The 10,995-nt window shown below is 54.9% G+C and overlaps 1 protein-coding gene across 1 annotated transcript in view; it reads left to right on the forward strand.

Moving 5' to 3' along the window:
• PYGB (glycogen phosphorylase B) overlaps positions 1–10,269 on the forward strand; it is a 57,567-nt gene extending 47,298 nt beyond the window's left edge. Inside the window, exons 15-20 of the mRNA XM_059406411.1 lie at positions 539–597; positions 2,524–2,665; positions 4,425–4,632; positions 6,015–6,149; positions 7,358–7,424; positions 8,856–10,269. Coding sequence (XP_059262394.1) covers positions 539–597; positions 2,524–2,665; positions 4,425–4,632; positions 6,015–6,149; positions 7,358–7,424; positions 8,856–9,008 — 764 coding nt within the window. The 3' untranslated portion in view covers positions 9,009–10,269. The remainder of the gene's footprint in view (positions 1–538; positions 598–2,523; positions 2,666–4,424; positions 4,633–6,014; positions 6,150–7,357; positions 7,425–8,855) is intronic.
• Positions 10,270–10,995: the final 726 nt, after the last annotated feature.

Raw genomic sequence — 10,995 nt, forward strand, 5'->3', positions numbered from 1 at the left:
GAGCCGGATGCGGGACTCGATCCCAGGACCCTGAGATCATGACCTGAGCCGAAGGCAGCGGCTTAACCCACTGAGCCACCCAGGCGCCCCAGGAGAGCTTCTCACCTCTGAACACAGCAAGGGTAGGGGGAAACTTGGAGTCTTGCCTGACACCTGTCAAGGGCTGACGGTACAATGACCATCATCCTGGGGCCCCCTTTTTCCATGTGCAAGGGCCTTGATAGCCAGTGACTAGAGCCAAGCCAGCCCCCCTGCTTTGGGCTGTTCTGGAAACAGAGGTGCATCTTTTTCTGTGAGCCTTTTGGAAGAGTTTGTTCCTAGCCTCCTTCCTCACCAAAGTGGGATATAAATGCAGCATCTAGGGGCTTGTCCCCCTTTTTGTAAGTGAGAGTTCCCAACAGACACAGGGGCCCCAGTGGCTGCACCCTGCCCCATGAGTTGGGGTTGATCTCTGAGGATGCTGGTCACCACGCCGTGTCCCAAAGCAGGGGTTTGTCTGGCTTTAGTGCCTTATTTGAATCTCTTGTTTGTCCTGCAGGAATAAAGAAGGACCCAGCCAAGGCCTTTGTGCCCAGGACTGTCATGATCGGGGGCAAGGTGAGGTGATGTCCTCTTTGCTCCTTGTTTGATATTTAGCCTTAATACACAAACCACCATGCTTTTTGTCCGTGCAGACTGTGTCCTAACTGCGGTGCCAGCTGCCCAGTGGGCTGGACACTGTGGTGGCTTAGGGCTGGCATATGCACAGACTGCTAGAGGCCTTCTGCTTCCCCTCTGTGCCTGTGGACTGAGTTAGTTGGTTCAGTGTCCATCAGAACAGCCACAGGAGGGAGCCGAACGGGACCACTGCCTGCCAAAAATAAGAGTGGGGGTCCCCAGCTACAGCGGGCTTACAGGCCCTCCATCTGATGGGGCCATGCCTTTCCTTGCATAGCTACTGCCTTCCACACCTGTGCCCAGCTCTCAGGCCCTAGCATGCTGCCCACTCACTCGCCTGTACTTGTGTGCTGAGCGGACATAGATGTCTGGCTGCTTCCTCAGCCCAATGTACACCAGCTGGGAGCTCAGCCTAGCTTTCTTTCATTTTATTCACGGTGGTGCATGCTTTTGGACATGTGATCATGGGGTCCCGGTGTGCGGCCATTACTCCCTGGTGGGTCTCCTCTCCGTACTCTGAGCTCTAGGACCTGTGTTTCCACTCTCTGCCACTTTCCCTAAGAGCCTGTGTCCTCAGAAAACATGAGGACACTGTGGAGCACAGCTTCTTATGGGGGACTACGGGGCGGAGACTGGGCACTATTTGCCCCGCCAGCTCAAGCACACATGAAGGTGGGCAGGAGGTATGAGCACCTGCCTGGGGCCAGCAAGCCCCACAGGGCTACCAGCTGGGCCCCTTCCCTCCCCTAGTGCCTGTTGGTTCCTTTGTCAGTATCCCAGGGTGCATTTCTTAGAGGTATGGGCTTTCCAACAGTTCTTTAAATGTTCATTGTTAAAATTTTTCAGCCTAGAGAAAAGTAGAAATCCTAGTAATAATATCCATACACCCATCCCAGACGCCTGTGGGACCATTTCAAAGTCAATTCTAGACATAGTATCACTTCACCTCTAAGTACTTCACGTGTTTCCAATGACGTTTTCCTTCCAAACTGCCACAGAAACACTTTTTAACACCACCACACGATTCCATCTTCACACATAGATAGTGAACTTACAAATATCTGGAACAGATTGATTAACTCTGGATCCCGGCAGGGCCTCACCTGGTAGATTGCTTGTTGTCTGCCACGTCATCGTCGGTGGCTTTCCTCCATGCCACCCTCCTCTCTCTCCCTGCAATTGATTTGTTACAGAGACTGGGCTGTGTGTCTTCCAGATATCTGTCTGGCATGTTCCAGTATGTTGCTTAGTTCCTTGTGTTTCCTATAAGTTGGTAGTTCTGAAAGTCTTCATCCTTTTTTTTTTTTTAACTTTTATTTTCATTTTTTATAAACATAATATATTTTTATCCCCAGGGGTACAGGTCTGTGAATCGCCAGGTTTACACACTTCATAGCACTCACCAAAGCACATACCCTCCCCAGTGTCCATAACCCCACCCCCCTTCTCCCAACTCCCCTCCCCCCAGCAACCCTCAGTTTGTTTTGTGAAATTAAGAGTCACTTATGGTTTGTCTCCCTCCCAATCCCATCTTGTTTCATTTATTCTTCATCCTTTTATCTCATTTCTGAAGAACTAACTAGAGTCAGAGATGCATTGGAGGCTGACAGGTTTCAGCCCAGGCTGAGGCAGCTGTGGGTTGGCTGAGGCAGTCCCTGGAGTGAGGTCACAGGCAGGCGTTGCACCCTGTGGGGCGTGGGTTCCTCTGTCATGAGGCTGTCTTCCAGACTGCATGCAGGACAGGCAGAGGGGGCCGTGTGGCCAGGTGTAACCTCAGCGATCCAGCGCAGGGCCCCAGGATGCTCTGAGGACCCTGCACTGCCCTGAGCACAGGTGATCTTGTACTAAACCTCCCTCTGTCTCCAGGCGGCCCCCGGTTACCACATGGCAAAGATGATCATCAAGCTGGTCACATCCATTGGCAGTGTCGTCAACCACGATCCTGTTGTGGGTGACAAGCTCAAAGTGATCTTCCTGGAAAACTACCGAGTGTCTCTGGCTGAGAAAGGTAGGCCCAGGGCAGCCATGTCAGACAGGAAAGCCTGCCCCTGCCTGGGTGCGATGTGGGTGGTGGTTGCTGGTGGGGCCGATGAACTCTGCCCCAGATATCAGGCTCTCCCTGCTGGAGCGGGCCTCCGTTCTAGCAGTGAAAGGCTTCGGGGAAGCTCTCTGCCCATCACCGAGTGCAGAGAGTTACTCTCAACCTCAGACATCCTTCGTCTCCAGACCTTCTCACTTCTGCCTGTGACCTCCTCTGCTCCCCAGCTTTCATTTCTGCTCCTAGAGCTCACTCTTTCTGGTGGGATACAGCTTCCAGGTCGGCCTCCTTATCCCCTCCTCCCACCCCCAGGGGTGCTTCTGCTATCACCACCGATGTGCTCTCAGGGGCATAACTGCTTCTGATCTGGGCCGGCACCTGCCTCTTCTGTCGGTTTCCAAAGGCAATTTAGGACCTGACATCACGCCCCCTGGGGCTATTCCTCCAAGGGTGTATGTTGCCCTCTGGAGAAGTTCCTGCAGCCAGGTGTGCCTTTGAGCATGACTATCCTGAGCTGGGCAGAACTTTGTAAACTGGCCCTGTCTGGAGGTCCTGGCAGGAAGCAAGAGATGGGAAGCCTGAGCTCTGAGTATCAGGGATATCTGGAGCTCAGACAGACCAGCAGTTGCCTTCTACCCTGAGTAACGATGTGCAGGCTGACTCACTCCCCTTTCCTGCCAGTTCGGCCAGCTCATCGGACCATCTCTGGGTCCCTCAGCTGTCACAGACCATATGTGGTTCAGGGTCAATGCCATGCTTAGCTCCTCACTGAGCTTCTGACATCTTTGTCAAGCCCTTGGCCGCCTGGAACTGCCCTTCCTCACTGATATTTGGGGCCGGCTGTCTCCTGGGCAACTTTAGAACTGAACTTGGGGTGCCTGTTCAGGGACCTCAGAGCTGAAGTCTGGGTCCCCCAAGTGCTCCCTCAGCTCTTGAACTTGCTATAGCAGCATGTACACTATCACATCAGCCTGCTCTCTGTGTAGAGATATAAGGGGGCTTGGGCTTGACCTTGAAGAAGGGCTGGACTCTGCTCTTTGCTGACCCCAAGTGCCAGCCACTGGGCTGGGGGAGCAGCATCAGCTCCATGGACAAGATGAAGGTGTGGGAGCAGGGAGGCCAGGGCGGGGTAGGAAAATGGAGCTTTCCCACTAGCCACATCTTCCAGGCACAGGGAGCCCACCCTTGGGAGAAACCTCGGGGCCCTGGCATTAGGGTCATCATCGTGGCAAGCTGTGCCCAGGGTGCATACTATAGAGTGACTTGCGTGCATGTGAACACAAGGAAGTTCCTAGTTCTCTGGTTCTATGAGTCCAAAGTCCTCTTGAAGTGCTCTAAGGAGCCTTCCGACCCAATGGCATGAGACAGAACTCCTGTCGGGATGAAACAGAGTGATAACACCAAAAGCCAGAACCAGGGTCCCCCAGACTATGGTTGGGCCCAGTCCCTGGAAGGTCCCAGAACAAAGGTCTTTTGTGACCTGGGGTCTTCTCAGGAGTTACCATCTTGGCTTCAGGCTGCTCTGACTCAGGAAGGGAAGCCCTTACAGGCTAGCATGGGTGGGCTGCAGGGCTCAGGCCCATCCTGGACTGAGCAGCAGATGGCACCTGCTCTGGGAGCACCAGCTGTGGGCTGGAAGAGGGCGTGTGGTTTCCCTACACAGAGTTCCCATGGCTCTTATGCTGTGAGCAGCTTGTGGTGACCTACCTTCTCGCCCACCTGCTTGCAGTGATCCCCGCAGCAGACCTGTCCCAGCAGATCTCCACTGCAGGCACCGAGGCCTCGGGCACAGGCAACATGAAGTTCATGCTCAACGGGGCCCTGACCATTGGTACCATGGACGGCGCCAATGTGGAGATGGCTGAGGAGGCTGGGGCTGAGAACCTCTTCATCTTTGGCATGCGTGTGGAGGACGTCGAGGCCCTGGACCGGAAAGGGTGTGTGTCCCTCCCTGTGCTGTCAGGGCCCAGCAGCTCCCCTGGCATGGCTCGGAGCACTGGGGGTGGGGGAGCTGAGAGCAGTCTGGGAGCCAGGCCCATGCTTGCTGGGGTGATGCCCACCTGGCAGCTGGGGGTGGCTATGGGCACATTGGCTGAGCCTGCTCCTCTCCTGAGCACCCCACAGGCTGTCCCGAAGGCTGGCTTGGGCGGGAACTAGATGTTCTGTACTGGTCTCCACTGGCCCAGACCATGAGTTCAGCGCGAGTGTTTTCAAAAGGGTAGAAGGCCCTGGTCTCTGGAGGCAAAGCCCTGAGCACTCCAGGCCAGTGTGGGGATTTGGGGTTGGCCTGCAGCTGAGATTCCCTGGACTGATTCTGTAAAGTAAACTGATCGTCTTGGAATAGTATCAAGTTTTTAGAAAAGTTGCAAAGAGATCTCAGAGTTCTGTAGTTTTCCTGTTGCTGACATCTTCCTAAGTAGGGTGGTACGTTATCAGAATTAGCTAACCAGCAGCAGCGCAGTGTTACTTAAAGTCCCTGCTTGATTTTAATGTTTCCCCATGAATGTCCTCTGTCCCAGGATCCCACCCAGGGCACGCTTGTGTTTAGATGGCAGGTCTCCAGTCTCCTCTGGTGTGTGACACATTCTCAGCCTTTCCTCATGTGTCATGACTTCAGACCCTCTTGAGTTTGGCCGCAGCCTGATTCAGAGCAATAATGCAAAATCAAAGACCGTACTGCCTAACTGCCTAAAAGCTCTCAGGGGAATTGATGAGGTCTCAGGCACCAGCTGAGTGAAAACCCAGACATCATAGATGAGAGTCACCCAACCTGAGAACACTCCCCCGTGTCCTTTTCTGCCTGACCCTCAGTTTGGACTTTCTGCCACATCAGTCTCCTGGCACTGCACACCTGCACACCTGCTCCGTGCTCTGCCCCCCACCCCTGCCCCTGCTCCGCTCCAGACTCTGATGGCTGTGGCCTCTTGTGTCTGGTTGTGCTTGGTGTACACCTCATTTCCTTTGTCGTGGTGGACGGGGTAGGGGGTGGCAGGAAGCAGGGCAAGGACAGTTAGGGGTAGGGTGTGGGGGAGTGGCGTGGAGGTGGCTTGCAGTGGGCATATTCTCGGGCAGCCTTCCCCTACAGGAATATGATGGTACCAAGCATGTGATTCTGGGTCTTCCAGTGATTGTGTTTCTCTAACCAGGGAGCTGCAGGATTCATTCTGCCCATCTAGCACATCACTGCATCTTTGGGGCCCAGCGGCACGCGTGGCTAGGCAGGCCCAGAGCCAGGGGTGGTCTGGGACCAGAGGTGTGCCCAGTACAGACACCCTGTCCCTCACTCTGGAACCTGAGGTTTGGCCCCACCTCTCCACAGGTACAATGCCAGAGAGTACTATGACCGCCTGCCTGAGCTGAAGCAGGCCGTGGACCAGATCAGCAGTGGCTTCTTCTCTCCCAAGGAACCAGACTGCTTCAGGGACGTGGTCAACATGCTGCTGAACCACGATAGGTTCGTTCTCACGTCCTTTCCCACCGCTGGCCAGACAGAGGGGTCCTCCTGGTGGGCCAAGGCCTGCACTTTGGGGATGACCCATGGTAAGGCTTGCTCCCCACCTGAGCCCATGGGCAGAGCCCCAGGCTATCAACCAGGTCCTGCAGGGGCCTCTGGAGGTGCTTGCCTGCTTGGGGCCCTGGTGGTAGGGGTGGCCAGTGCATGGTCCAGCCCCAGGGCCCCCCAGCACTAGCTAACCCTACCCCCCCACCAAAGGGCATGACAAGCAGAAGGTGGTTTCAAATGGGGCTGGTCTGAGGCAATTCCTGATCCTCTCTTCCCTGTGGGCAGGATGCCCCAGAAACCTCTGGGGGGCGGGGTGAGGTGGGGGGCTGGGCCTCTACAACCAAAGTCCCACAGGCCCAACTGAGCCAGCTGTTGGCCAGTGGTGACACCAGGTGGTTTAAGAGGAATTAACTTGTGATGCAAATTAAGTTGTGATATTTTATTACAAAGCATCAACAAAGGGCTATACTGTCCACATTCCCGCACGTGCTCATTTGCAGCAGGTCAGCACCTCCGCTTGCCCTCTCGTGGCCTTTCTTTGCTCTGGCCTGTTGGCAAGAGCTGAGCTCTGTCCCACTCTCAGCTGCCTTCAGGTGGTGGCCTGTGCTGGCCATCTGCTGCTGGCCTGTGAGGGCTGGGGGCTGGTGTCTGTCAGACCAGATCGCGGCCCCGCACAGCACAGGATGGGAGGGAGCTTGGCCCTGATTCAGACTGGAATCAAGGAAACACTGCTCAGTTTCCTGAACTGTCTCCGCAACTCAATCACAAACGGAAACACAGTCCCCTTACATAACTCCTGCCATGCTGTCCATGGGATCCTTTCCCTGGATCACCAGCTCTCACCCCCTTGGCTCTGGTAAGGAATGGCCAGGCAGAGCCTTGCTGCCTATCTGTGCCATGTACCCTGGGGCAGTGGAGTTGGAGGAAGCCTCTCAGCCTGTGCCACTCAGCCCCGCCTGCGTGGGGAGGGTGCATTAGAAACAGGTGAAAACAAGGTTTCTGTAGAATAATATCCCCAGTACAAAAGTTCTGCTCCTAGAGCCACCTCTGTGGCTCATCCCAAAGCATGAGGACCTGGATGGCCGGGGCCTAGTGGCCCATTTCCTGACCTCCGACTCACCACCTGCCACAGTGGCCTAGCTCCCTGTCTCCTGTTTCAGGTTCAAAGTGTTTGCAGATTATGAAGCATATGTGGCATGCCAGGCCCAGGTGGATCAGCTGTACCAGGTATGGTTCTAGGGCCCCCAAGCTGGGATGGGAGGGTGGCCTGGCAGGGGAGCAGCAGGGGACGTCTGTAAGGTCCAGTCCTGGGAAGCCACTGTTCACCTTGTGGCCTGGACAAAGGGGGGTGGGCGCTCAGCAGGCTGAGGTGCATCATGGACATGGGCTGTCCAGGGGTTCTTGATCAGCTTCTACTCACATGGTCTCCGTTGTCCCTCTGCTGTCCCCTGGTGAGGCTGGTGCCTTGCGACCCCTTGGGGCCAGGCCACTGTCCACACTGGCACGTTTCTGCCCAGGCTCTGAGTGGCTGCCATAGAACACACGTGAGCAGGATAGGAATTTCTGTGGACGGCAGAGACGATGGGCACTGTGGTCTGAGCCCCCAGTGGCTGTGATTGGGAGGATGTGGGGAGCAAGTGTAGAGCCAGGAAGACATGTGTGCACACAGAAAGCCCATGTTTAAAAATGAGAGTGCTTCCTTGAACAGGGAAAGCTTCCATGTTGAGTGAGGGGCCATTGCTGTAAAGAGTGGTCTTTCTAAGGCTGGACCACTATAGCCAGCTCCCCAGTCCTTGGCGAAGGTGGACAAGGAGGGACCCCTCATCCCAGTTTCTGTATGGAGCATGTCCCCTAGGGAGTGGGTGTATCCACGTGGGGACTCATAGGAAGACAGAGGACCAGAGCTTGCAGGGCTGAAGAAGGGTATCCCTTGGTGCCCACTTCCCTCCCCTTGCTGGGGTTTTCTGGACACCCAGCCTGTGTGCCCTACCAGTGGTGGCAGGGGGAGAGGACTCTGGGTGTTGTGGTGTGAGTCTGCAGTGGTGGGTCAGATGGATTCTTCCCCTGGTTCTTGGATGAGGCCTGCAGGATCTTTCTGATGTGTTGTGGTCCTGGCCCCTATCCCCCACCTTTAGGGAAGCTGTCTGCCCTTGGAGACCCATTAAAGAATAGGGGGGCCTGGAAACCTAAGTTACCAGGCAGGGCTCTGGGGGGGGCACCTTTGCTTCCCAGACGCGGGCCTCAGCAGAGTCTTCCCTTTTGGGGAGGCTCCCCGTGATGCTGGCTCAGTCCAGGGATGGTTGTCAGGCTCTGGGGGAAGCCGTGGAGGGGAGACCACTTAGCCTTTTTCCATGGATGTACTTGGCGGGTACTCACTTGGTGGTGGTTCTTTGTCAGGTGGGCTGTGCCTCAGAATACGTGGCACATTTTGAGGCCCAGGGCCTTCTCAGGCTCCTTACCCCCATATCTAGTCATTTGATAGCTTTTCTGATTGGTGAGGATCCCCATTTCAGTGAGCTATTGATTGCAATTTCATCTTTGTTCATCATGCTGATGAACAGGGGCTGAGAGCCCATCTAGAAGCAGCCCTGAAGTTCTGGAAGTGCAGGCTGTCTTGTGTGGTACCTGAGATTACTCAGCCTCTTCTTCCCTCTGCAGAACCCCAGGGAGTGGACTAAGAAGGTCATCAGGAACATCGCCTGCTCGGGCAAGTTCTCCAGTGACCGGACCATCACAGAGTATGCCCGGGACATCTGGGGCGTGGAGCCCTCCGACCTACAGATCCCACTCCCCAACCTCCCCCGGGATTAGGTACCCTAGCAATGGCCTGCTGTTTCTGGAGGGCCATGAGAATTGTAGTGGTGATGGCTTGGGGTGGGCAAGGAAGAAAGGGTGCAAAGAGAGGTACTCCCAGTTTCCTGCAGGAAACAGAGCTTGCAGCACTGGGGCAGCTGGCCCCGCAGCTTTAGCTCACCTGACACAAGGAGGTGGGGAGGGTAGAGCCACCGGGTGGGCTCCTCTCAGACCTTGCACGCACCTTGCAGTGAGCTTGTTTTTAGTTTTGAGCCTCTGGATTCCAGGGTCCGGGCAGATAGCTATGGCGAAGCCTGGGGAACTGTGTGTTTTCTGTACCACAAGTGCTGGCCCGCTGGCTCCCAGCCTCCTGGCCATGCTAGTACTCTGGCTATGTCTGCAGCTGCAACGTGGGCGCTGTGGCCCAAAGTTCTAGACTGATCAGATAAAGGGGCTCTAGGATGGCTAAGGGGGACATTGGGGAGGACATCTGTGTCCAGCATCCTGGGGTCCTTGGCTAGGACAAGGCTGGCTGACGCAAAGCTACCGTGGTTTTGCATTCTTGAGAGGATAATCAGCTTCCCAGGGAAATGAAAGTAGCTGAAGCCTTTTCTTTTTTTTTAGCAACTAAAAGTTATACTTTTGAAGTTTTGTGGAGAGGCAATGCTGGAATGTGTTGTCCAGACCTGGGGGCCCTGCGGTGGGGCGCTTTGCTGGGGAGGCCAAATGCCCCTGCCACGTGTGTCCTGGGGCCTGCCTTTCCTGTCTTACACTTGGGGCCACCCTCCCTTCTCCCTTGGTTTCCAGCAGAGTAACCACCTTGGAAAGGACTGAGCAGGCCCAGAAGGGAGCCCACTTTGCTTCTGTCTGGACAGCAGGCTGGTGGCAGGAAGGGTGGATGAGCCCCTCTCAGCTGCCCAGAGGAGAGAGCCAGGGAGCAGGCTAGCATGCTTCACCACAGGCTTAATGGGACAAGGAGGGGAAGCACCCTTCCAGAGGCTCTACATCCTTGCATGCTGGGTCTGGATGGCACAGGGCTCTGCCCTCACCCCAGGTCCTGACTGCTCACAGAATCAGGCCATGGAGGATTTGCTCACATGTGCCCTTCACCAGAGCTGCAGAGGTCTGCTGGGGAGGCCCACGTTCTGGGGCTGTGGTCACACCTCCGCCACCTTCCCGCTGCCCCATTTCTTAGGCCATGTGTGACCATCACTGTGCCACTTGATGTCACTGCCTCGTGTGAGAAACTGATTAAACCTTCCTGCCTGTGCCTCGTTGACCTGGCCTGTGTTTCATTCTGCACCGAGGACAGGGTGGGGGCTGCATCACAGGGGCAGGCTTCGGACCCTCCCTCGTAAGGGGCCCATCACTCTGGGATTAAGGACAGACCAAGCTCTCCCATCCCAGCTGCAGGTGGGACTTAAGAGTCTGTGTGAAAACAGATAATCATATCAAAAAATGGGCAGAAGATATGAACAGACACTTCTCCAATGAAGACATACAAATGACTATCAGATACATAAAAATGTTCATCATCACTAGCCATCAGGAATATTCCAATTAAAACCACATTGAGATACCACCTTACACCAGTTAGAATAGCCAAAATTATCAAGACAGGAAATAACGTGTGTTGGAGGGGATGTGGAGAAAGGGGAACCCTCTTCCACTGTTGGTGGGAATGCAAGTTGGTGCAGCCTCTTTGGAGAACAGTGTGGAGATTCCTCAAGAAATTAAAAATAGAGCTTTCCTATGACCCTGCCATTGCACTACTGAGTATTTACCCCAAAGATACAGATGTAGTGAAAAGAAGGGCCATCTGTACCCCAATGTTTATAGCAGCAATGGCCACGGTCACCAAACTGTGGAAGGAACCAAGATGCCCTTCAACGGACGAATGGGTAAGGAAGTTGTGGTCCATATACACTAGGGAGTATTATGCCTCCATCAGAAAGGACAAATACCCAACTTTTGTAGCAACATGGACGGGACTGGAAGAGATTAT

The sequence above is a fragment of the Mustela nigripes genome, chromosome 7 (assembly GCF_022355385.1).
Source record: "Mustela nigripes isolate SB6536 chromosome 7, MUSNIG.SB6536, whole genome shotgun sequence".
NCBI lineage: Eukaryota > Metazoa > Chordata > Mammalia > Carnivora > Mustelidae > Mustela > Mustela nigripes.